This window comes from Martes martes (genome assembly GCF_963455335.1).
Source record: "Martes martes genome assembly, chromosome: 1".
Classification (NCBI taxonomy): domain Eukaryota; kingdom Metazoa; phylum Chordata; class Mammalia; order Carnivora; family Mustelidae; genus Martes; species Martes martes.
The window spans coordinates 352350-374574 of record NC_137888.1 but is presented as its reverse complement, the minus strand read 5'-3'; the positions used below and the strand labels follow the sequence as shown (position 1 = coordinate 374574).

Below are 22225 nucleotides of genomic sequence, written 5' to 3'. Positions count from 1 at the left end.
ACCTTCTCATCAGCAGTATCTGATGTTTGCGATGAGAAGTGTCCCAAGTACATGACAGACCGGCAGCCCATGTTTCACATGGCAATGGCCCTCCAATAAACCAATATCTAAAAGATTTTTATGACAACATTCTGTCAACCAAGGGAGCACAGAAAATATTATGAAATACGCTTAGTCACAAAATCAAAGCAGCTTCAACAAGCAAGATGTGTTTCCAGTGGCCATCCTCCATGGCAGGTGGCGACAGCCCTGGTGCCGAGCGGAAGCCCAGGTCTCCTGGGACTGTGGGAAAATACATTCGGCAAGGCCTAGCTCTTACATTATTTCCTACCCCTCCTACCTGGAACTAAGAACAGATACCGATCCACCGCTTACGAGGTCGCATGCTTATAGGAAACAGGGAAACAGACTCCCATTTATTCAAGATGGAAAGAAACATTACTTAAACAAAGCGCTTCAGCCCGCCGGCTACGTCCTCCATCTGCCCTGGAATCTGTGCTCTCAACGAATATAGTTCATCACGTTCAAGGCTATCTCAGGGGAGCTTAAAGCACAGAGACAGATTTCCCTGCACACTGAGCTTCTTTCTACCCTGAACCATGCAGGTAAAAACAACAAAGTTCTCAAGCGACCATCAACTTAACACAGACTACTACACACGTAAGATGTTACGTTATACAGGGTCCCGGGATCGAGCCCCACGTCAGGCTCCTTGCTCAGCGGGGAGCCTGCTTCTCCTCTCCCCCTGCCTGCCAACCCTCCTGCTTGTGCACACGCTCACTCTCTCCCTCTCTGTCTCATAAATAATAAGATCTTTAACAACAAAAAACCTATAATAGATACACAAAAAATAAAGGAATCCAAGTATATTATTAATGAAAGCCACCAAACCACAACAGAGAAGTGAAGGAACAGAGAACTATTTAAAAAACAAAACAAACAAAAAAACCCAGAAAGCAAGCAATTAACAAAATGGCCATAAGCACATATCTACCTCCTATCAATAATTACTTTAAATGTAAATGCTCTAATCAGAAGACACAGGATGAGTGAATGGACTAAAGCAACAAGATCCAGCCTGTAAGAGACTCACTTCAGACCTAAAAACGTATAGACTGAAAAGTAACGGGGTGCAAAACATACACCATACAAATGCGAGTGAAAAAAAAAGCCATATAAGCAATACTTTTATCAGACAAAGTAGACTTTAAAACAAAGGTCACAGCAAAAGACAAAAAAGTATACTACATAACGATAAAGGGAACAATCCAAAAAGAAGACATAACAATTGTAAATATCCATATACCCAACATGGGAGCACCTAAACACAAAAAGCAAATATTAACAGACATAAAAGGAGAAACTCACAGTAATACAGTAATGGTAGAGGACTTTAAAATCACATTTACATCAATGGATAGATCAGACAGAAAATCAAGAAGGAATCAGTGACTTTGAACAACACATGAGACCCATTAGACCTAAGAGATAGACATGGAACATTTCATCCAAAAACAGGAGAATACATATTCTTTAAGTGCACACTGAACATTCTCCAGGACAGATCACTTGTTAAGCCACAGAACAAGTCTCAATAAATTTCAGAAGACCAAAATCATATCAAGCATCTGTTCCAAACACAACAGTATGAAACTAAAAGTCAATAACAAGAAAAAATTTGGAAAGAACACAAACAAATGGGGGCTCCTTCCCCATTAGGCTACTAAACAATAAATGGGTCAACCAAGAAATCAAAAGAAGTTTAAAAAGTACATGGAGGGGCGCCAGGGTGGCTCAGCGGGTTAAGCCTCTGCCTTCGGCTCGGGTCATGATCCCAGGGTCCTGGGATCGAGCCCCGCATCGGGCTCTCTGCTCAGCAGGGAGCCTGCTTCCCCCTCTCTCTCTGCCTGCCTCTCTGCCTACCTGTAACCTCTCTCTCTCTCTCTGTCAAATAAATAATTAAATCTTTAAAAAAAAAAAAAAAGTACATGGGAACAAATGAAAATGAAAACACAATAGTCAAAATCTTTGGGATGCAGCTGTTCCAAGAGAGAAGTTTATAATGATACAAGCCTACCTCAAGAAATAAGAAAAATCTCAAATGAACCACCTAACTTTACACCTAAAGGACCTGGGGAAAAAAGAACAAAGAAAACCCAAAGCTTGTAGAAGGAAAGAAGCAATAAAGATTAGAGCAGAAATAAATAAAACAAAGAGTTAAACACAAAATAGAAAAAAAATCAATAAAACCAAGAGCTGGTTCTTTAAAAAGGTAAACAAAATTGATAAACCTTTGGTCCGACTCATCAAGAAAGAGAGGACTCAAATAAATAAAATCAGAAATGAAAGAGGAGACGTAACAACTCACACCACAGAAATACAAAGGTTATAAGAAAATATTAAGAAAAATTATATGTCAACAAACTGGGCAACCTAGAAGAAATAGATAAATTCCTAGAAACATATAATCCTCTCAAACTGCATCAGGAAGAAACAGAAAAATGAAATAGAATCAGTAATCAAAAAACTCCCAACAAACAAAAGTCCAAGACTAGACAGCTTCACGGGTAAATTCTATCAAATATGTAAATAAGAATTACTACCTGTTTTTTCTCAAACTATTTCAAAAAAGAGAAGAGAAAGGAAAACAGTCTATGAATGTGCAAACACTCATTCTACAAAGCCGGCGTTATCCTGGTACAAAAAAACAAAAAGACACTACGAAAAAAGAAAACTACAGGCCAATATCCCTGATGAACACAGATGCAAAAATCCTCAACAAAATATTAGCAGACTGAATTCAACAGTACATAAAAAAAATAATTCACCACAATCAAGTGGGATTTATTACAGGGATGCAAAGCTGATTCAGTATGTGCAAATCAATATGACACACATTAACATATGATCATCTCAACAAATGCAGAAAAAGCATTTGACAAAATATAACAGCCATTCATGATAAAAACCCTGAACAAAGTATGTTTAGAGGGAACACATTTCGACATAAGAAAGGCCATATATGAAAAACCCAGAGCAAACATCATATTCAATGGTGAAAAACTGAGAGCTTTTCCCCTAAGATCAGTAACAGGTCAAGGATGCCACTCTCACCATTTTTTTTCCGACACTATACTGGAAGTCCCAGCTACAGCAATGAGACAAGAAAAAGAAATAGACACCCAAATTGGTAAAAAAAGAAGTAAAACCGTCACTATTTGCAGATGAGTGATATTACATATAGAAAACCCTAAAGACTCCACCAAAAAACTATCAGAACTGAGAACTAATAAATGAATTCAATAGTTTCAGGATACAAAATTAATACACAGAAATCTGCTACATTTCTATACACTAATAACAAAGTAGCCAAAGGAGAAATTAAGTAAACAATCCCATTTACAGTTGCACCAAAAAGAATAAAATGCCTAGGAATAAATTTAACCAAGGAGGTAAAAGACCTATACTGTGAAAACTATAAAACACTGATGAAAGAAACTGAAGATGACACAAACAGAAAGGCATTTCATGCTCATGAGTCGGAAGAATTAATATTGTTAAAATGTTCACACTACTCAAAGAAATAGAAAATACAATCCCTATCAAAATACCAACAGCATTTTTCACAGATCAAAAACAAGTAACACTAAAATTTGCAGGGAACCACAAAGACCCTGAATAGTCAAAGCAATCTTGAGAAAGAATAACAAAGTTTTAAGTATCATAATCCCAAATTTCACAATATGCTACAGAACTATAATATTCAAAATAGTATGGTACTGGCACCAAAACAGATCCAGAGACTAACGGAATGGGATAGCGGGTCATACCTTCATGGTCAATTGTCTGTAAACAAAGGAGGAAGGAATACACAATGGAGAAAAGATAATTTTCAACAAATGGAGTAACGCAACTGGATGGCTGCAGGTACGGGAATGAAACTACACTGAACTATGCCGCTTTCTCACACCACACACAAAAAGAAACTCAAAAGAGGGGCGCCTGGCTGGCTCGGCTGGTTAAGCCACTGCTTTCGGCTCAGGTCATGATGCCGGAGTCCCAGGACTGAGTCCCGCTTCGGGCTCCCAGCTCCGTGGGGAGTCTGCTTCTCCCTCTGGCCTCCTCCCCTCTCATGCTCTCTCTCACTCACTCTCTCTCTCAAATAAATAAATGAGATTTTTTTTAAAAAAAGAGACTCGGGGGCGCCTGGGTGGCTCAGTGGGTTAAGCCACTACCTTCGGCTCGGGTCAGGATCCCAGGGTCCTGGGATCGAGTCCCACATCAGACTCCTTGCTCAGCGGGGAGCCCGCTTTTCTCTCTGCCTCTGCCTGCCACTCTACCTGCTTGTGCTCTCTCTCTCTCTTTCTCTGACAAATAAATAAATAAAATCTTCAAAAAAAAAAACCAAGAGAGACTCAAAATAGATTAAAGTTCTCGGTGTAAGAGCTGAAACCTTAACACTCCTAAAAGAAAACACAGGCAGTAACTCTCCTTCATCAGCCTTAGCAACATATTTATGGATGTGTCTCCCAAGACAAAGGAAACAAAAGCAAGAACAAACTACTGAGATTACACCAGAATGAAAAGCTTCTGCACAGTGAAGGAAACTATCAGCAACACAGTAAGGCGACCCAGTGAGCCGGAGAAGCACCTGTAAATGATACATCCAATATGGGGTTAATATCCAAAATACATAAAGAACTTGCAGAACTCAACACCAAAAAACAAGACAAACAAACAAAAAACCCCACTTAAAAACAGGCAGAGGACCTGAACAGACATTTTTCCAAAGACATATATATGGCCAACACATGAAAAGATGCTCAACATCACTAATCATCAAGGAAATGTGAATTAAAACCATAAAGAGATACAACCTCAGAATGGCCAGAATCAAACAGACGAGAAATAATAATGTTGTCCAGGATGTGGAGAAACGGGAACCCTTGTCTACTATTGGTGGGAATGTAAATTAGTACAACCATTGTGGAAAACAGCATGAAGTCTCCTTAAAAAATTAAAACTTAAAACGGCATATGGTCCAGTAATTCTACTACTGGGTATTCGCCTAAAGAAACTGAAAACTAATTTGGAAAGTTACATGCACCCTATGTTTATAACAGCATTATGTACAGTAGCCAAGATACAGAAGACACGTAAGTGTCCACAGATACATAAATAAATAAAAATATGGGGGCGCCTTCGGCTCAGGCCATGGTCTCAGGCTCCTGGGATCGAGCCCCGCGTCGGGCTCTCAGCTCAGCGGGGAGCCTGCTTCCCCCTCTCCCTCTGCCTGCCTCTCTGCCTACTTGCGATCTCTGTCAAATAAATAAATGAACAATCTTTGAAAATAAATAAATAAATAGAAATACAGGGTGTGTGTGTGTGTAATGGACTACTGCCCGGCCATCAAAGAAGAATGAGATCTTGCCATTTGCAACAATATCAATGGACACAGATAATAATGTGCCAAGGGAAATAAGACAGAAAAAGACAAATACCATATGATTCCACTTACACGTGGAATCTAAAAAACAGAACAAAAGAATAAACAAGAACAGATTTTAAATCGAGAGCGTTGGTGGTTGCCAGAGCAGAGGTAGGTGGGGGTAATGAGTGAAATAGATGAAGAGGATTAAGACACACAAACTTCCAGTCAAACACCGGATAAATCCCAGAGATGAAAAGTACAGCACGGAGAAGAGTGACTAATAAATACTGTAACAATGTCATACGGTGACAAGTGGTGACTACACTTACCATGGTCAGCACTGAATAGTTTATAGAACTTTCGAATAAATATGCTATACACCGGAAACTAATACGATACTGCATGTTAATTATACTTCAATTTTAAAAAAAGAAGTTACTAAAATTCTTAAATGAGACACCTCAAAGAAATCTTTTAACATACGAAACAACAGAAGAATCTTCTACTTGAGAAAAACTAACAGTAAATACCTCGGAGCGTAGAAGATACCAGTGGGTTACTTTGCTAACGGACACTTGCCCGCAAGCGGTGCGGGAACCACACGAGGTCCGGAGTGGAGGGAGGCCCTCTCCGGAGGCGGCACACACCCAAGGACAGGGACGGCGCCTTGCTGTGTGGCCATGCGAAAGGTAAGCTCCTCGTCAGCGTGAAACACCGCCAGCCTGAGCTGCACCAGGCTGGCCGCAGTGCCTCAGCAACCCGCTTCTCTCCCAGCCCACACCCTTGAACTACAAGATGCCAGCCCCCCGCTTACTTCAGCTCCTGGGAGCAGGTCTCCCGCACGCCTTCTGTCACGACAAGTTCTGTCAGCTCTGTTGCCAGGCCCTGGCTCAGCTGAGTTAACACCAGCTCTCTCTCTCGTTTCAACCTGAGGGTAGAAGAAAAAAAAAAGCACCAGGGTAACGTTTAAGAATAAAAAAAAGCGTCAACACTCTCCCTGACCTCAAAAGTCGGGATCTGAGTTGTGCTGCCTCAGCCGGCAAGCCCGCTCCTCCGACCCCAACAGCCAAGCCGCACAGCCACGCACACTGCAGCTCCCCCGACGGCCACCCCCGCCCCCAACTCCAGCTGCAGGGGGGAGGCTGCTGCTCCCAAGGCGGGTGCGGCGCCGGACCCCCACCCGTGACCCGGCTGCAGAGGAGGAGGGCGCTGGGTGAGCCGGGGGTCTGACGCCAGTGCAGCGGACACCAGCAAGAGCATTCCAGGCCGGGACGGGTTCTGTCCTGTGTCCGCGCACTCGGACCCCACGCGCGCGCTCACCTCTCCTCTTCCGCCTGCCGCCTCTCCTCCTCCTTTCGCTCCCTTTCCTTCGTCACTTCTTCCACCGCTATGTGCCTCAAGATGCCTGCGGTCGCGGCTGTTAACAGCTCCTCCACAGCAGCGTCGGAAACGCTAGGCGGAGAAGAGGGGGTATCGTTCCAAATAAATAAAGAAAAGGCAAGCAAGCCACATAACTAAACGTAACACTGGCAAGAAAGAATTCCTATTTGGCTTTAACATAAAAATTAAGTTCGTGTCTAAAACACACATCTATCAGAACTGACTCATGTAGAAACAGAAAATCTGAATAGACCTATATAACTTAAAAGACTGACTCAGTATTCACAAACCCCTCCCAACAAAGAAAAGTCAAAAACCAGATGGCTTCACTGACAAATTGTATCAAGCACTTAAGGAAGAACTAACACCTAACCCTTCTCAAATGGTTCTAAAAATCTGAAGAAGAAAAGAGGAAGAAACACAAACCCTTCTGTGAAGCCAGCATTGCCCTGAACTGATACCCTGATACCAAAACTAGACAAAGACACTGTAAGAAAACCACAGACCAATATCCCTGAAGGATACTAATATGGAAATCCTCAACAAAATACCAATAAACCAAAATTCAACAATATATTTAAAGGGTTATAGAAAATTACCAAGTGAGATTTACTGCTAGAATGCAATGATAGTTCAACAAATGAAAAACAACGTAATACAAACATACAAATAAACTGAAGGGGAAAAACTCATATGATCATCCCAATTGATGCAGAAAGAGCATCTGACAAAATTCAGCCCCATTTCATGATAAAAGCACTCAAAAAACTAGAAATAGAAAGGAATTTTCTAAACATGATATAGCCTATATATGAAAAAACCACAGCTAACATCATATTCAGATGTGAAAGACTGAAAGCTTTTCCTCTAAAGGCAGGAAAAAGACAGGGATGACCTATTTGCTGCTTCTATTCAATACTACATTGGAAGTTAGAAAAATAAAAAACATCCAAACTATAAGGGAAGAAATAAATTATTATCTATTCATTGAGGACATGATCTGGTATATAGAAAATCCCAGAATTCTGCTCAAAACCTATTGGAACTAACAAGTTTAACAAGATTAAAATATAAGCATCAAAAAAAAAAAAAAAAACGGGTTCCTAGGTAGCTCATCAGTTGGTTGTGGACACCTGCCTTTGGCTCAGATCATCATCTCGGGGTCCTGGGATGGAGCCCCATTTCAGGCTACCTGCTCAGTGGGGAGTCTGTTTCTCCCTCTGCCCCTCCCCACCACTGTCTCTCTCTCTCAAATCAATAAATAAAAATCTGTGAAAACAATTAATATTTCTCTATGCTAGCAATGAACATTCTAAAAGTGGAATTAAGCAAATAACTGGATTTAAAATAGCACTGAAAAGAAGAAAGCAGTTAGTAATAAATTTAACCAAGGAGACGAAAGACCTATACAGTGAGAAGCAGAAGACATTGCTGAGAGAAATTAAGGATGACCCAAACAAATGGGAAGACAAGCCACGTGGATAGACTAGAAGACGTTTTAAGTAACACGGGGTTCAAATTCACAACCCCGAGATCAAGAGTCACATGCTCTACCAACTGAGCCAGCCAGGCACCCCTAGTCTGGAAGACGTAACGTTAAGATGTCAGTACTACCCAAAGCAATCCACGGATTCAGTGCAATCACTATCAAAATCCCAGAAGCATTTTGCAGAAACAGAAAAACTCCATCCCAGGGGCACCTGGCTGGCTCAGTCTTGATTCCAGCTCAGGTAACATCAGGATCTCACGGTCATGAGATCCAGCCCCAGGTCAGCCTCTGTGCTGGACATGAAGCATGCTTAAGATTCTCTCCCTCCCTCCCTCTACACCCCCCACCCCAGCTCGTTCGCTCACTCAGAAAAAAAAAAAAAAAGAAAAAGAAAAACTCATCATAAAATTCATATGGAATTTTAAGGGACATCAAATAGTAGAACGATCTTGAAAAGGAGAAACAAAATTGAAGGACTCGTGCCTTGTGACGTCAACACTTACTACAACTTAATACAAAACTATGGCAATCAAAACGCTGTGGTACTGGCATAAAAAAAAGACATATGGCCCAACAGAGTAGAAGAGAGAGAATCCAGAAGGAAGCTCTCATGTATATGACCAGTTGATTTCCAACGAGGCTGCCAAGACCATTCAAAGAGGAAAAGAGTAATTTCAAAGCACAAAGAATATATACAAAAGAATGGTGTTGAATCTTTATCGTATACATGAAAATGAAACCAATATGGATCAAAGACCTAAACTTAAGAGTTAAAACTATCATTTTCTTAGAAGAAAACACAGAAAAATATCCATAACTTTGGACTTGGCACTTTCTTAAATATGAAGCCAGAAGTACAGGCAGCGGAAGAGCAGTTACACAAAACGACTACGTACGACTTAAGACGTCTGTGCGTCTAAGAACACTACCAAGAGAAGGAAAAGACAAACCAAACCGAAAAGACATTCCAAACAGAATAGGATTGATATCCAGAAATAGACAAACTCCTACAAACTCAACAACAAAAAACAAATCCAAGATGGGCAAAGGACTTGGAATACAGACTTCTCCAAAGAAGATACACAAAAGGCAAATAAGCACAAGAAAACAGGCTCAACATCATTAGTCATTAGGGAAACGCAAACCAAAACTACAAGATACCACCCGGCTCTCTTCTGATGACTACTATAAAAAAACTTAAGGGCGCCTGGTGGCTCAGTCAGTAAAGCGTCTGCCTTGGGCTCAGGTCACGATCCCAGGGTCCTGGGATGGAGCCTCACATCGGGCTCCCTGCCGACTCCAGTATAAGAAAATCCATCAGCCCTGTCAATAACAGTAGCCCTTTTGAGTCACTTACGTTTATACAGATGCAATTATATTCTTAATCACTGTGTGATTTCATGTGTAACAGGGTTTTTAAAACATGTTTGAAATCCTTAAAACACTCTGATTTACTAAATCAATTAGTAAGTTGTTTAAGTCCTAGAAAAATTCTGATTATTAAATTTATTAAGATTAGATCTTTACAATATTAGATAGAATCAGATATACGAAATTTCTAACTGTAGTTTGAAACCTCCAAAGAAATTGCATTATGCTATAAAATGCATAACTTACAACTTTAATAACCCTAACATTGCTCAAAAAGCACACACAAACAGAAACTCCGTGCCAACGACAAAGAGAAGGTCAGAAACACGAACAATCGTACCTGCCTAGAGGACAGGACAAGAGTTAAGCCTGTACAAATGAGCAGCTGCGACCTTCTGTCCAAGGCTGACAGCAGCTCTCTAAGGAGAAACACAGGGGACAGGGAATGCCCCCAGCAGGCCGAAAGCTTCGGAGCCGGTGGGGCCCCGCACTCACCCCAGAGCTGTGGTCGCGAAGGCCGCCCCGGCGGCACCAACCTCCTCACAGTCCCTCTGAAGAACCTCCTGGATGAGCTCATCCACCACCTGAGCCAGGTCCTAAGGAGAGGACAGACGGGTCGGCGTGCTGCCAGCGAGAAACACTGCCTCGATCCGGACTGAGCTTAAAACCGAACGATCTAGCCCTACAGCCTAACGGTACTGGAAACCTTCGCAGAACCCAAGACGGTCTCACGGAGCATCCCCCCGCCCCGGGACGAAAACATCCCTTCACAACCGCATCAGTGGACACTGTCTGAGGGCATCTGACAGTCCTCATGGGGGAATCGGCCACGCTGCGTCCGGAAAGGTTTCCCGCTACTGAACAGAGAGAAGCCTTCTAGACGAGGACAGGGCAAGCCTGCTGCCTGTTCGACACCGCCCCCCGCTGCCCCCCACACCACATCAAACCCAGTCGGCTTCTCCAGCCGTTCTTCACAATCACCTAAGGCTTCCTTCACGCCCCAGCCCCCGCCCAAGCAGCAGGGTGGCGAGCCCGATCCCACAACCTGTGTGGTAGACGGGCCCTGTTCAACCCCATCAGCGGGCACACAGTGCCGCCTGGGGCCTCACATGTCCCCCCTCACAGGTCCACTGGCTCCCCCAATGAGCGGTGCAGAACATCACCCGGAGCAGACACGTCAGCAGTGCCAGATGGCACGGGGACAGGAAGCGACGGAGTGCTGCTCTGAGGACAGCAGCGCAGACGGGGTCTCTGCACTGGCCTGGGGGCTCGGCCCCAGCCCTGCCACTTGCAGCTAAGGGACTGCAGCCAGGGCCTCTCCCTAGACCCCTCACGGGAGACCACGCAACACAGCCCACTCCACGGGGCTGGGGGTGGCCCACAGAGAGCCACGTGTCTGCAGAGCCGTCAGTGCGAGGCAGGACTTCCTTCCGCCCTCGCCCTTCCACGCCTCCTCCAAAGTCTGAGCTGCAGCCCATTCGAGCAGACACGGGCAACGAGCTGGGGGGCCTGGTGCAGGGCCGCCCGAAGCTCGGGGCCCCAGGCACCCTGTCAGAAGGACGAAGGCTCAAGCCGCCCCGGCAGGCACTCAGAACACTCGAGAGCCACAGCGCAAGCACCTCTGTGGGTTCGATCTACAGACAACGGTCAGACTGGACATCAGACGCTATTGGGGACACCCGCACAACCCTCGGAGCCCTAATCCAGAAGATTCCTTACCGCATCAGAGTACGAAGGTGCAGGCCTCGGAGGAAGCAACTCAGGCTGCGCAGGGGGCTGCATGGGGGGCTGCGCAGGGGGCTGGAAGAGGCCAGGCGCTATGCTCGGGGTCGGCGCCGGGACGTGAGGCAGAGAAGCTGGTGTGGGCGCAGCACTGGGAAGGGGCTGCTGGAGGAGAGTGGGTGGTGGTACATCTGCCTCCGCCCCACATGCCTCTCCTTTCCCCCCACCTGGAAGGGAACAGGCAAGTGAGGACACTTAACCCCCAGGCAACCACAGTGACCCTCAGGGCTAGCCACCCTCCCGAGCGACGTCAGAGGGGACAATGCATGCTTCACCCGCGGGAACCAAGTACGGTGCCATCAGGGAGCCATTCAGGCCCCTCTTGAGGGGGAGGAATACCTGAGCCCAGAGCAAATACCCAGCAACCCCACCCCGACCCACAAAATCAGCCAGACGCTCCTACCCCCGAGAGGCTTCCTGGAGGGCGAGGCTAGTTCCCGCACGCGACTGCAGCTTCTCACCTACTGTGTCCAAGCTGGGTCTCTGGGTGCCCACAGGCAGCTCCGCAGCCAGGCTCTCCCCAATGTACTTGTTCTGGGAGTTGAAGCTGCACACGGGAGTATGACGAGGGACGGGGGGCAGCGGCCCTCCATTCACGATCTCCCCAACCGACACAGTCAGCTTCCTGGTAATAACCACCGACTTCCTGGCCTTGGACAACCCCTCTGGTTCCAGGAACGAGGACCGGTTGAGTTCGACACAGCTACCCAGACCACAGAGAACCCAGAGAAGCGTTACATAGGTGAGAAGCCTACCTTCACCTTCTCAGCTCCCAGCAGCAGCGCCGGGAGCCCCGTCCCCATCACGGGGTCACCCCACTACCGTGTGTCAATGAAGAGGGAGGCAGTAAAGGCCGATCTGGTGCCCCAGCCCACAGTACCCACAGCCGCCAGCCTGGACATTTCCTTGTGACATGGGAGCCTCCTGGCCTACTTGTACACGGCCACACGCGCAACCACACACACCCGCGTGCTCCTGTCTTATTCCAGAGCCACGTGTGTCTGTGAGGCCTGGCCGGCAGGAAGCAGACAGGAAGGGGCCGGCAATGAGTTAAGCGGAGGGAAGAGTCAGAGAAACAGCAATCTGGAACTTGACACGGTGCACGTTATGGTGCCATTTACTGGGAGAGGGTCCATGAGTTTCATCAGGTTCTCAAAACACTGACTCCAAGCAGCAGAGAAGCTCCTGGCCTGACCCACCAGTGCCTGTCTGGGCCACCACAGGTGGGCAGTAGTAGTCACTGGCCTGCAGAAGCCACGTTTGAAAGAAAGAATAAGGAAGACCCTAATCTCTACCTTTAGTTTCTTCAGTGACTGGTGAAAAGCACTGGTTTTGGAATTGCAAAGAAACGGGTCTGAATGCAATCCGCTAACGAGCAGTGTCTGATCTGGGGTTGCTCCCCAACCACTCCGAGCCTCGCCGTGTTCACCCGCACCCCAGGGAGGCAGCATGCGGAACAGGCCCTCCCTGGGGCCTGGCATGTAGATGGCACTTCCCAGCCCTTTATCAGAATTAAAACAGAAAAAAGAGAGAGAGAGGTCCCGCAGCCACCCTCTGCTCTTACCCATCAGAGACAGTGAGACCATAGAAGTTCAGGAAGTCTGTGGCCTCTTCGTAGTCTCTGAACAGCAGCATACGCACCACGCCGTCCAGGGGAAAGACAGTGGAGCGCTGCGTGCTCACGGTGTACGCGATGTTGAGCGCTCGGAGAGCATCTTTTCGGATCTGAAGAGAGAAGCCATCACTACAGCGTTAAGGAGCCAGTCTCCATGACCACGAAATGCCACCATGGGGGACAGGGTCCTGCTGTAGCTCAGTCCCTCTGGAGAGCAACCCAATACTAAGAGGCCCAGGCTTAGCAGTCTTCAGGGCATTTGCTCAGCAGAAGATGCTCCACGATGCAAGTGAAACAGTCAGTCTCATACACAGGAACGGTCAGGCCATGAAGGAAACCCTGGGACGTGGCGGGGGCTCAGTCCGTTCAATGTCTGCCTTCGGCTCAGGACACAATCCCAGGGTCCTGGGACTGAGGCCTGCATCAGGCTCCCTGCTCAGCGGGATGTCTGCGTCTCCCTCTGCCTGCCCCTCCCCCTACTTGTGCGGCACAGGCATGCTCTCTCTCTGACAAGTACAAGTAAGTAAAATCTTTAAAAACAAACAAAACAAAGAAAGAAACCCTAGAAGACAAATCATCCATCAGCAGGACATGTGGAAGGTCTACTGTGTACCATCCATTCAACACAAAGCTCTGGGACATTAAAAATCATCAGAGATAAAAGAGCGCCACGGAAAAACGCAGAAATGGCATGAAATTCCTAACAAGTGCTTTAAAAAAAGAAGACAAGAAAACGTTAACAAAAATTGCATGTGGGTGCCAGGACTCTGGGCGACCCCTCGCATCCTCCTGCAGTGTTAATTCTAACAGGACTTATCGAGTATTTACTTCTCACCCGGCATTGTTAACGTGGAGCACACAACAATGAACAAAGCAAAATCTCTGCCCCTAGACCTGATGTGTTAGGGAAAGACCAACAATGAACAAAATGAGCCTGTGAAATACACAGTATATTTAATGGTGACAGTGCAACAGAGGAAGGCAGAGGAGGAGGGCAGGCAGGCAGGGGGGAGCTCTGCTGAGGTGGCAGACAAGCCAAGGCCCGAAGAAGGTGAGCACCATATGGCTCTGTGACGATAAAGAATAGCGGCGACAACAGCACATGCAAAGGCCCTGAGGCAGGACTGTGCTGGGGTTGGAGGGACAGGAAGCATCACAGCAGGTGGAGCTGAGCAAGGGAGCCTTTGGGCCCATGTCAAACACTTCGTTTCTCTAAAGCATTTAGATGTCCTTTTTGTTCCAAATTATTAGAACGGGCACAAATGGCTAACATTCTAAGACTATTACATAATCATTCTGAAAATATTAACTATCAGTTTTATTTACTGAATGTACAGAGTTCCCCAAATGGCACATTGTTAAAAATCTTTTCATTTGTTCCACAATGTTATTGCTGTTGGCAATTCTCAGACAGGACAACGAACAAACTTGAAGACCCTCTGCCTGGGCTATGACCATGTGCTCAGTCACTGTTTACCAAGGACCTGATGTGTGACCAAAGAAGAAAAACAACCTGAAGTCACTGAACCAGCTGGCCAGGTCCTAAGACTCACCTTCCCCTCCACCCTGGCTGCCTCCTCCCCACCCAGCGGACCCCTTGCAGCTGGGGGCAGCACAGTGCATGCACTGTCAGGGGGCTAGGGCTGAAGACCTGACTGGGGGAATTCTGAGACCAGGCATTCAGACTCTATGCAAAGCACCAGGTTACACCTGGTTTGCATGGTACCTGAGGTTTGCAACCCAGGCCACAGCACAGTACTCAACAAGGAGCAGGCCCTTAAGGTATTTATGGAAATGGACTCAGCATCATCAGGTTCACTCCCAAAATTTAGATTAATAACACTTCAGAATTTTTAAATCAGGGACTTTTTATGTGCAAAATTTGATTTTTGGTTTGTTTCCAAGAAAATGATAGTGCTGAAACTCAAGTCCTATCATTCTAAAGATATTTCTCCAATCTGAACCTAGTAACAGTATTTTCCATCACGTGGCCTCTTCCAGCAGTGGTCCACGGTGCCAGCCGCTGTGACACAAGGTAATGCGGGCAGCCCCCTCGGGGAGCTGCCGCAGTGCTTACACGAGAGCAAACTTGGGACTGCGAAAATACCAAATACCAAAAGTAACGATCTGATTTCTTCCAATTCTTCAAGTATAGCTACATTACTCACCTGATTAAAGTAACAGTGTAAAAGACAAGCATTCAGATAAGAAGCCGACCGGACCAGTTTGAAAAATCTCACAAAATTATTACTGTTCAATGCAGCAAAGGCCTGAACAGCAAATTTCACTTCGGAGGAATTTCTAACAGCAGGATGGAACTGTTGTACTTCTCTGTTAATTAAAGGAGACAAAGGGGTTAGAATTCTATTTTTTTTCTTTTCCATCTTTTTTAAGTAGGCTCCAGGCCCAGCATGGAGCCCAACAGGGGCCTTGAACTCACAACCCTGAGATCAAGACCTAAGCGGAGATCAAGAGTTGGGGGCTTAACTGACTGAGCCAGCCAGGCACCCTCAATTTTATTCCTAATTAGACAAAATGTCCATGAAAATAGATGTGATTTTTAAAAAAACCTAAAGTTTAACCACATGGAGAAAGAGGGACTCATGATGACATATGCCATTCGACTCAGCTCACTGACTTCGAGGCTGCCGTGCCTGAGCTGGACTGGGAACAGCAGTGCTCTCTGAAAAGATGGTAAATAAACAAATGCAAGCAATAATCAATTTAAGAATTGATGATCAAAGAATTACTTTAATGCCAAATGACTGCCAGCTGTTTTTGATGGGGATGACATCTAAAAAACAAAATTTAACTTTGTTTCGCTTTGTAAATGAACAGGGCTGACTGAATCACCGAGAGAGATGCCTGTTGAGGCACCTGGCCGGCTCCGTCGATTCAGCACCTGACTTGGGTCCGGCTCCGGTCGTGATCGCAGGGCCGTGGGACTGAACCTCGCTGGGCTCCCCGCTTAGTGGGGAGTCTGCTGGGGATTCTTTCTCCCCTCCACCCCTCCCCCCTGCTGGCATGCTTTCTCTAAAGAAAGAAAATCTTTTTAAAAAACGGAGAGGCACCGGAGTGGCTCAGTAGGTTAAGCAATTGCCTTTGGCTCAGGTCATGATCTCAGGGTCCTGGGAGAGAGCCCCGCATCCGGCCCCCCGCTCAGCAGGGAGTCTGCTTCTCCCTCTCCCCTGCCCTCCCCCCTGCTCATGTACACGCTCTCTCTCACATAAATGAATTAAATCTTAAATAAATAAAGTCTTTTAAAAAAACCAAACCCTGCCTTTTCACACAGCTTAGACGAGCTTCTAAATTTGAAAATTTACCTTAGGATGTCCCCCTTGTTGAGATTGAGCAGAACATTGTACCCCTGGAACTCAGCTTCACTGGCACAGAACACGCCCTTGTTTCTCAGGTCCTGGTACATCTCCTTCAAACTCTGAAGGCACTTGGTCATGTTCTCATTGTTGATCTTGGCATCGAAGGAGGACATAGGCTCCTCACACATGAAGTGAGCACAGTGGATATGGAACCGGGTACACTTCTCAATCAGAGACACCGTCACAGGGTCACACAAGTGCTGCTGTGTGATGTCCTGGCCACAAGCAAGAGGGAGTATTACATACACACACACCTTACATACATGTGTCTTGTATACACGGATTTCACGCATGTTATTTCCATGCATTGGGAACAAACTATTAGAAGAATCACGATTACCTGAATTTCTCACATGTCAATTTCAAACAAAGCCAATGAAACACATTTTAACAGGACTTTGTAATGATTTTAAATAATAACATTTTTTTTACACAGATGAAATATGACTGAGTAAATGAGTAAAATGAAAAGAAATCTTGCTTCAACTTTGGAATTCACATGCATTTTCTAATTTTCTGATTAGAAGTGGCTGATACCTTCCGTATGCCCCGTGTGCGGTTCCACACGAAGTCATACCAGTCCCGCAGGCTGCCCTCCTTCTGGTCCATGATCTGAGTCACCAAGTAGTCCATGGTCCTGCTGAGCACTGCTGAGGGCCGCAGCTCATGCGGAAGGGGCTCTTCCTGATCAGCGGAGGAGCGGCTGTACTCCTTCACAGCTGCCGCATGGTCCACCTGGGGACACAAAGTTGGGGCAAACAGCAGGATGTCAGGTGCTGGGCCAGCCTCCCCACAGCTGTGCCTTAAAATGAGGAGGAAAATCCCCCACATACTCATAAAACATCAATAACACAGAATACAATTTTAAAATGTAAAATTTCTGTTTGAAAGTAATGATCAAAATTCAAAAACAAATGAGAAACTTGTTTCTGGCGAATACAACAAGGAGCGAGAAGCAGAAGTAATGTCACTGGGGTGCCTGGTGGGCTCAGTCGGTGGAGCGTGAAACTCTTGATCTCGGGGCTGTGAGTTCAAGCCCCACCCTGGATGCAGAGATTACTTAAAAATTTAAAAAGAAGAAGGAATGTAAGTAGAGATACACCTGCATGGCTCCAAGGGCAGAGGTGTGACGGGTAAAGAACCCTGAAGCACCGTAACTGACTCCAGACACCGAAGTTGACTCTACACATACTAGAAAGGAAGTGGAAACAGCAGCAGGGGCCTCAGAGCGTCAGGAGAGCTGTGTGCACAGGCCTGGAGCTGTCCCACCCGAAAAGGAGACTGAAGACATGTGGCCAAGGACAGAAGCCCAGACATCTATAGGACTGAGCCCTGGGCATCCACTGCAAGCCAGCATCACCGTCCTCCTAGGGCAGGAGTCTCTGCTGTGATATCCTGCCCAGCTGGGGTCCCCACATTGGGCAAGGGCAACTTAAAACCACCAGCCATGGGGCACCCAGCTGGCTCAGTCCATGCAGCATGTGACTCTCGATATCAGGGTTATAAGTTCAAGCCACATGCTTGGGTACACGTAGACATTAGTTAAAAATGAGATCTTTAAAAAAAAAAAAAAAAACAAAAAACCCACCAACCAAGAGAGAAGGCCGTAAGCAAAATTAACAAAGAGAAAAAAGGATCTAAAATGATGCAGATTTCCTGGGGAACAATTTGGGAACATGCATTGGCACACAACGCATTCAGGAACCTGAAGAAAGGTCACACCCTCTAACGTAGTAACTTAATTCTTAGGACCTATCAGAAGAAAATAATCTACATACCTTAGACTCATTACATACAATATGCCCAACAGAATTATTAATAAAATTTAAAAATATCTAGTGATTGCAAAATGGGAAGTTTTGACAGAGCTACAAATCAATAATATGCTGTCATTTTAAAAACACTGATAGAGTTTTTCAGAAAAGAAAAAGTAATAAAACTTATGTGAAAAGGATTCATACAGAATTGCATCTAGACCATAATCTCAACTATCCAAAACACAAACAGGAAGAAAACTGTGAAAAGGAAAAAGAAATGAAACTTTTAATGTGACACAAATCTGTATGTACAGCTAAGCCTTGAGTACCCTGGGGTCCAGTCAGCCTCTGCAAGTGCTCCGCGCACGCCTCACAGTACAGCGCTTTAATGGGAATGTCGTAGCAGCCGCTCTCTAAATCCCCGCCACCCTCTAAAAAGGTAAACGCCCAAATCAAGTACCCATGTGTACCGGAATTATAAGAGAATAAGCTCCCCCTCCTATATATCCCACCTCCGCCCTGAAGGTTAAATACGGACAGGGGCCTAGAGAGGAACCCCAGGGGGACACAGGGCTCCACCTGGTCAGTCCCCGGGACCACTTCAAACACGCTCAGCTGGCTCCGGGTCTCCCGCATGTACCGCTCCTTTTCAGGACACATGTCTGGGCACGTCCCAACGAAAGTCCTCGCTTTGTCCAGGTCGGTTCTTTTCACCCGCGCTAAAGGACAAGTAAAAAGTAAGAACGAACCACACGGTTACTATGACGATAAAAGGAAAAACAGAACGAAAGGCAAACACGACACGCAAATGACAAACAAAAGCGCTAGGCCTAGAGAGAGGGAAGCATGGCCTATCACGTCGGGCACCAGGGCACCCGGAAGCCTCGTCGCCTCACCACAGCCACAGGCCTGCACTACATGACACGGGCGGGGGCGGGCGGCAGCAGACATCACTGTCCATGGCTCCGCAGCGGCCTGAACAATCAACGGTCATGCTGTGCTATGTGTGTTAAAGAGATCAGTTTGCCGACTGTAAACATCCCCAACACACCGGCTCTCTCACTCGGTACCTCCTCGCTTCCACTCCGGCCTGCTGGCGCCCCTCCGAGAGCCTGGGTCCTGAGAAAACTAGTCTTACCGCCTACGGGCTTAAACAGTTCCAAAAGTATCTTTTAAGTGAGATGAACTACAACGTCAAGCTTAAAATACACACGTTTTTATCTTGAAAAATTTCAATACGTACCAATTTTATCTGGAATATAAAAATCAGCAGGTCAGTGACACGACAAACAGCTTTCACGACCGCGTTAAGGAAGCGCTGTGATGAGTCCATGTACTCACAGCTTCCAGAAAGAGCAAAATCCTACAGCTAAAATTTAATTTAAGAAAGACTTTGCAGGGGTTCCTGGATGGCTTAGTCAGTTAAACGTCTGCCTTCAGGTCAGGTCATGATCCCAGGGTCCAGCCCCATGTGCAGCCCCTGCTCAGGGCGCGTCTGCTTCTCCCTCTGCCTCTGCTGCTCCCCCCTCTCCGTTTCTCTCGCTCGCTCGCTCTCAATTAAATAAATAAATAAAATCTTTTTTAAAAAATGTAAAAAACTAAAAAACTTTGCAAAGAAAAGCACAAATACTTTCTCCTTTCATGTGTGGTCATTGCACCTATTTTTTTTAAATTAACCAAATACTTCTTTTTTGAAGAGGTAATATAAGCACATGAGTTATATTCTAAAGGTATAAAAATGTTAAAATAGAACCCCCCACCCTGCACCCTGTTCCCTCTCTGATCAAGGTGAACAGATCCTTTCATCCTCCAAGACGACTTCGTGGACCCACAGGCAGGGACACTCACGTGTGCATGTCATGCACACGCCCCCCCCCTTATGTATACACAAATGTAGCACACTACATACTTCCACACTATGATTTTCTACTTCATAATGTATCTACATTTTTTTCCATAAAGAATCTCCAGTCTTCTTTCAGGCTGTTTAGAATCTCGCTATGTGGATAGTCAATTCCCAATCTCTGTCATCCCAAACAACCTTGTGTGTGAAACACGTGTGCCCACACGACACACACACATACACACACACACACACACACACACACAAACACACACACGTGTGGGACTGCCTGCAGGACAGATTCTGCACATGGGACGCTGAGTCAAAGGCACAGGCTTTCCTAAGGCTGAACAGTACTGCCGACCTGCCCTCTTCGTGGGGCACAGCCACCCACCGCTAACTCAAGGACGCATCAGCACGGTGCGACAGGGGAGAGGCCCCTTCTGCAGGTGTAACTGGCATTACTCTGTGTGGTGGGGTGAGCACCTTTCTGTATGTTTAAAAACCAATTCATGACACAATTGACCCTGGAACAACACAGGTCAGAACTACACAGGTCCACTCGTACACAGATTTTTCATGGTACCGTAAGTGTATTTTCTCTTCCTTATCATTTTAGTAACATTTTCTTTCCTCTAGCCTAATTTATTGTAGGATGTGAAACATACAACACACAGAATATGTGTCAACTGACTGTTATGAGTAAGTCACCAGTAGGCTATTAGCAGTTAAGTTTTTGGAGAGTCAATAGTTATTATGTGGCTTTTCGACTGCAAGGGTGCTGACGCCCCAAGCCTTGTGCTGGTCAAGGTCAGGTGTACTTCCTTTTCTGTAACTCTTCTGACCCCCTACTCATTTCTCTATTGGGCTGGTCTTTTTCACAATGACTTCCACAGTCCTTTCTGTATCAGGGAAATCAGGCCTTTGTGATATGAGTTACAGATTTTTCCCCTTGGTTGACATTTCTTAAGTTTCATTTGTGCAGATTTCTGTCAAACCAAACATTTGGATTTTTGTTTAATGTGCTTTCTGAATGTCTAAAAATTGCCTTTTAAAATGTTTACTTTAGCATGGGATCAACAGTTTATGGATTTTCTTCCAAAAATAAAATTAAAGATACACCTGCCCTTTAGTCCACGTCTACCCCTCCCTTGGGAAACCAGTACACAGCAAAGACTCTATGCGTTGTGCTGGAGGACCTAGGGACTCAATGACAGTGGGGCCCCATGGGCAGGGGGTGCTCCCTCCTCCCAGGTCCTACAATGACCTTATCATGACCTTAGCCAGGTCTCTGGACCGCTGCTGAGATGCACAGACCATACCTTGCCGCATGATTCTGTCCCTCTGGTCAAGCAGGCGGTACTTCTCCTCAGAAGTCTCAGCCACGGTGCCTATCAGGGTGCTAAGCGATGACACACATGGCCCGAGACCCTCAGAGCCCTCGGAGCCCGAGTCAAAAGGGTCCCCCTCAAACTGATGGGTCTTCAGAAGACTTGGCTTCTTCACTGGAGAGCTACAAAGAAAGTAACATATCAAGGGCCTTGCAGCCATCAGGTGCTTCTACCACTTCTACTTCGGAATACTTCCATCATTCGAGACTTTCTGCTCCTCCAAAACTGACAAACTGCAAGGCTGGACGTGAGACATGCCTTGACAATGCTAGTGATGAGCACACAGGTGTTACTCTTGTCACATACGGATTTTAAAATATTCCATACTCTTTGGGTGCCTGGGTGGCTCACTTGGCTAGGCACCTGCCTTCGGCTCAGGTCACAATCCCAGGGTCCTGGGATCAAGCCCTGCATCAGGCTCCCTGCTCAGCGGAGAGTCTGCTTCTCCTTCTGCCCCTTCCCCTGCTCACACACACTCGCCCACTCTCTTTCTCTCTCTCATGCGTGCGCAAAAATAAATAAATAAAATCTTAAAGAAAAAATACTTCATACTTTTTAAAAATGAGATGCGATCACTTTAACAGCTGAAATGAGTATCTGTAGATTTCTATCTCAAAAAATGAAATTCTGCTTGGGATTAAAAAAAATACTTTAACGCCAGGAGGAAGTCACATGCCTACATGTCTTCATACGTCACTTCGCTCCGGTAAGGAATACACTAAACAGAAATGGGCAGTGTCTCTGAGCTTCCCCACTTTCTGGTTGGCTTTCAATATTCGGGGAACTCTG

General features: G+C 45.9%; 1 protein-coding gene across 1 annotated transcript in view; it reads right to left on the bottom strand.

Moving 5' to 3' along the window:
* MCM3AP (minichromosome maintenance complex component 3 associated protein) overlaps nt 1-22225 on the bottom strand; it is a 49329-nt gene that overhangs the window by 21211 nt on the left and 5893 nt on the right. The window contains exons 5-15 of the mRNA XM_080801723.1: nt 21368-21558; nt 18782-18921; nt 16983-17180; nt 16392-16660; nt 15237-15399; nt 13018-13178; nt 11915-12156; nt 11391-11620; nt 10167-10267; nt 6752-6883; nt 6246-6359 (exon numbers count right to left, since the gene is read on the bottom strand). Of these exons, the coding sequence (XP_080657849.1) occupies nt 6246-6359; nt 6752-6883; nt 10167-10267; nt 11391-11620; nt 11915-12156; nt 13018-13178; nt 15237-15399; nt 16392-16660; nt 16983-17180; nt 18782-18921; nt 21368-21558 (1941 nt within the window). The remainder of the gene's footprint in view (nt 1-6245; nt 6360-6751; nt 6884-10166; nt 10268-11390; nt 11621-11914; nt 12157-13017; nt 13179-15236; nt 15400-16391; nt 16661-16982; nt 17181-18781; nt 18922-21367; nt 21559-22225) is intronic.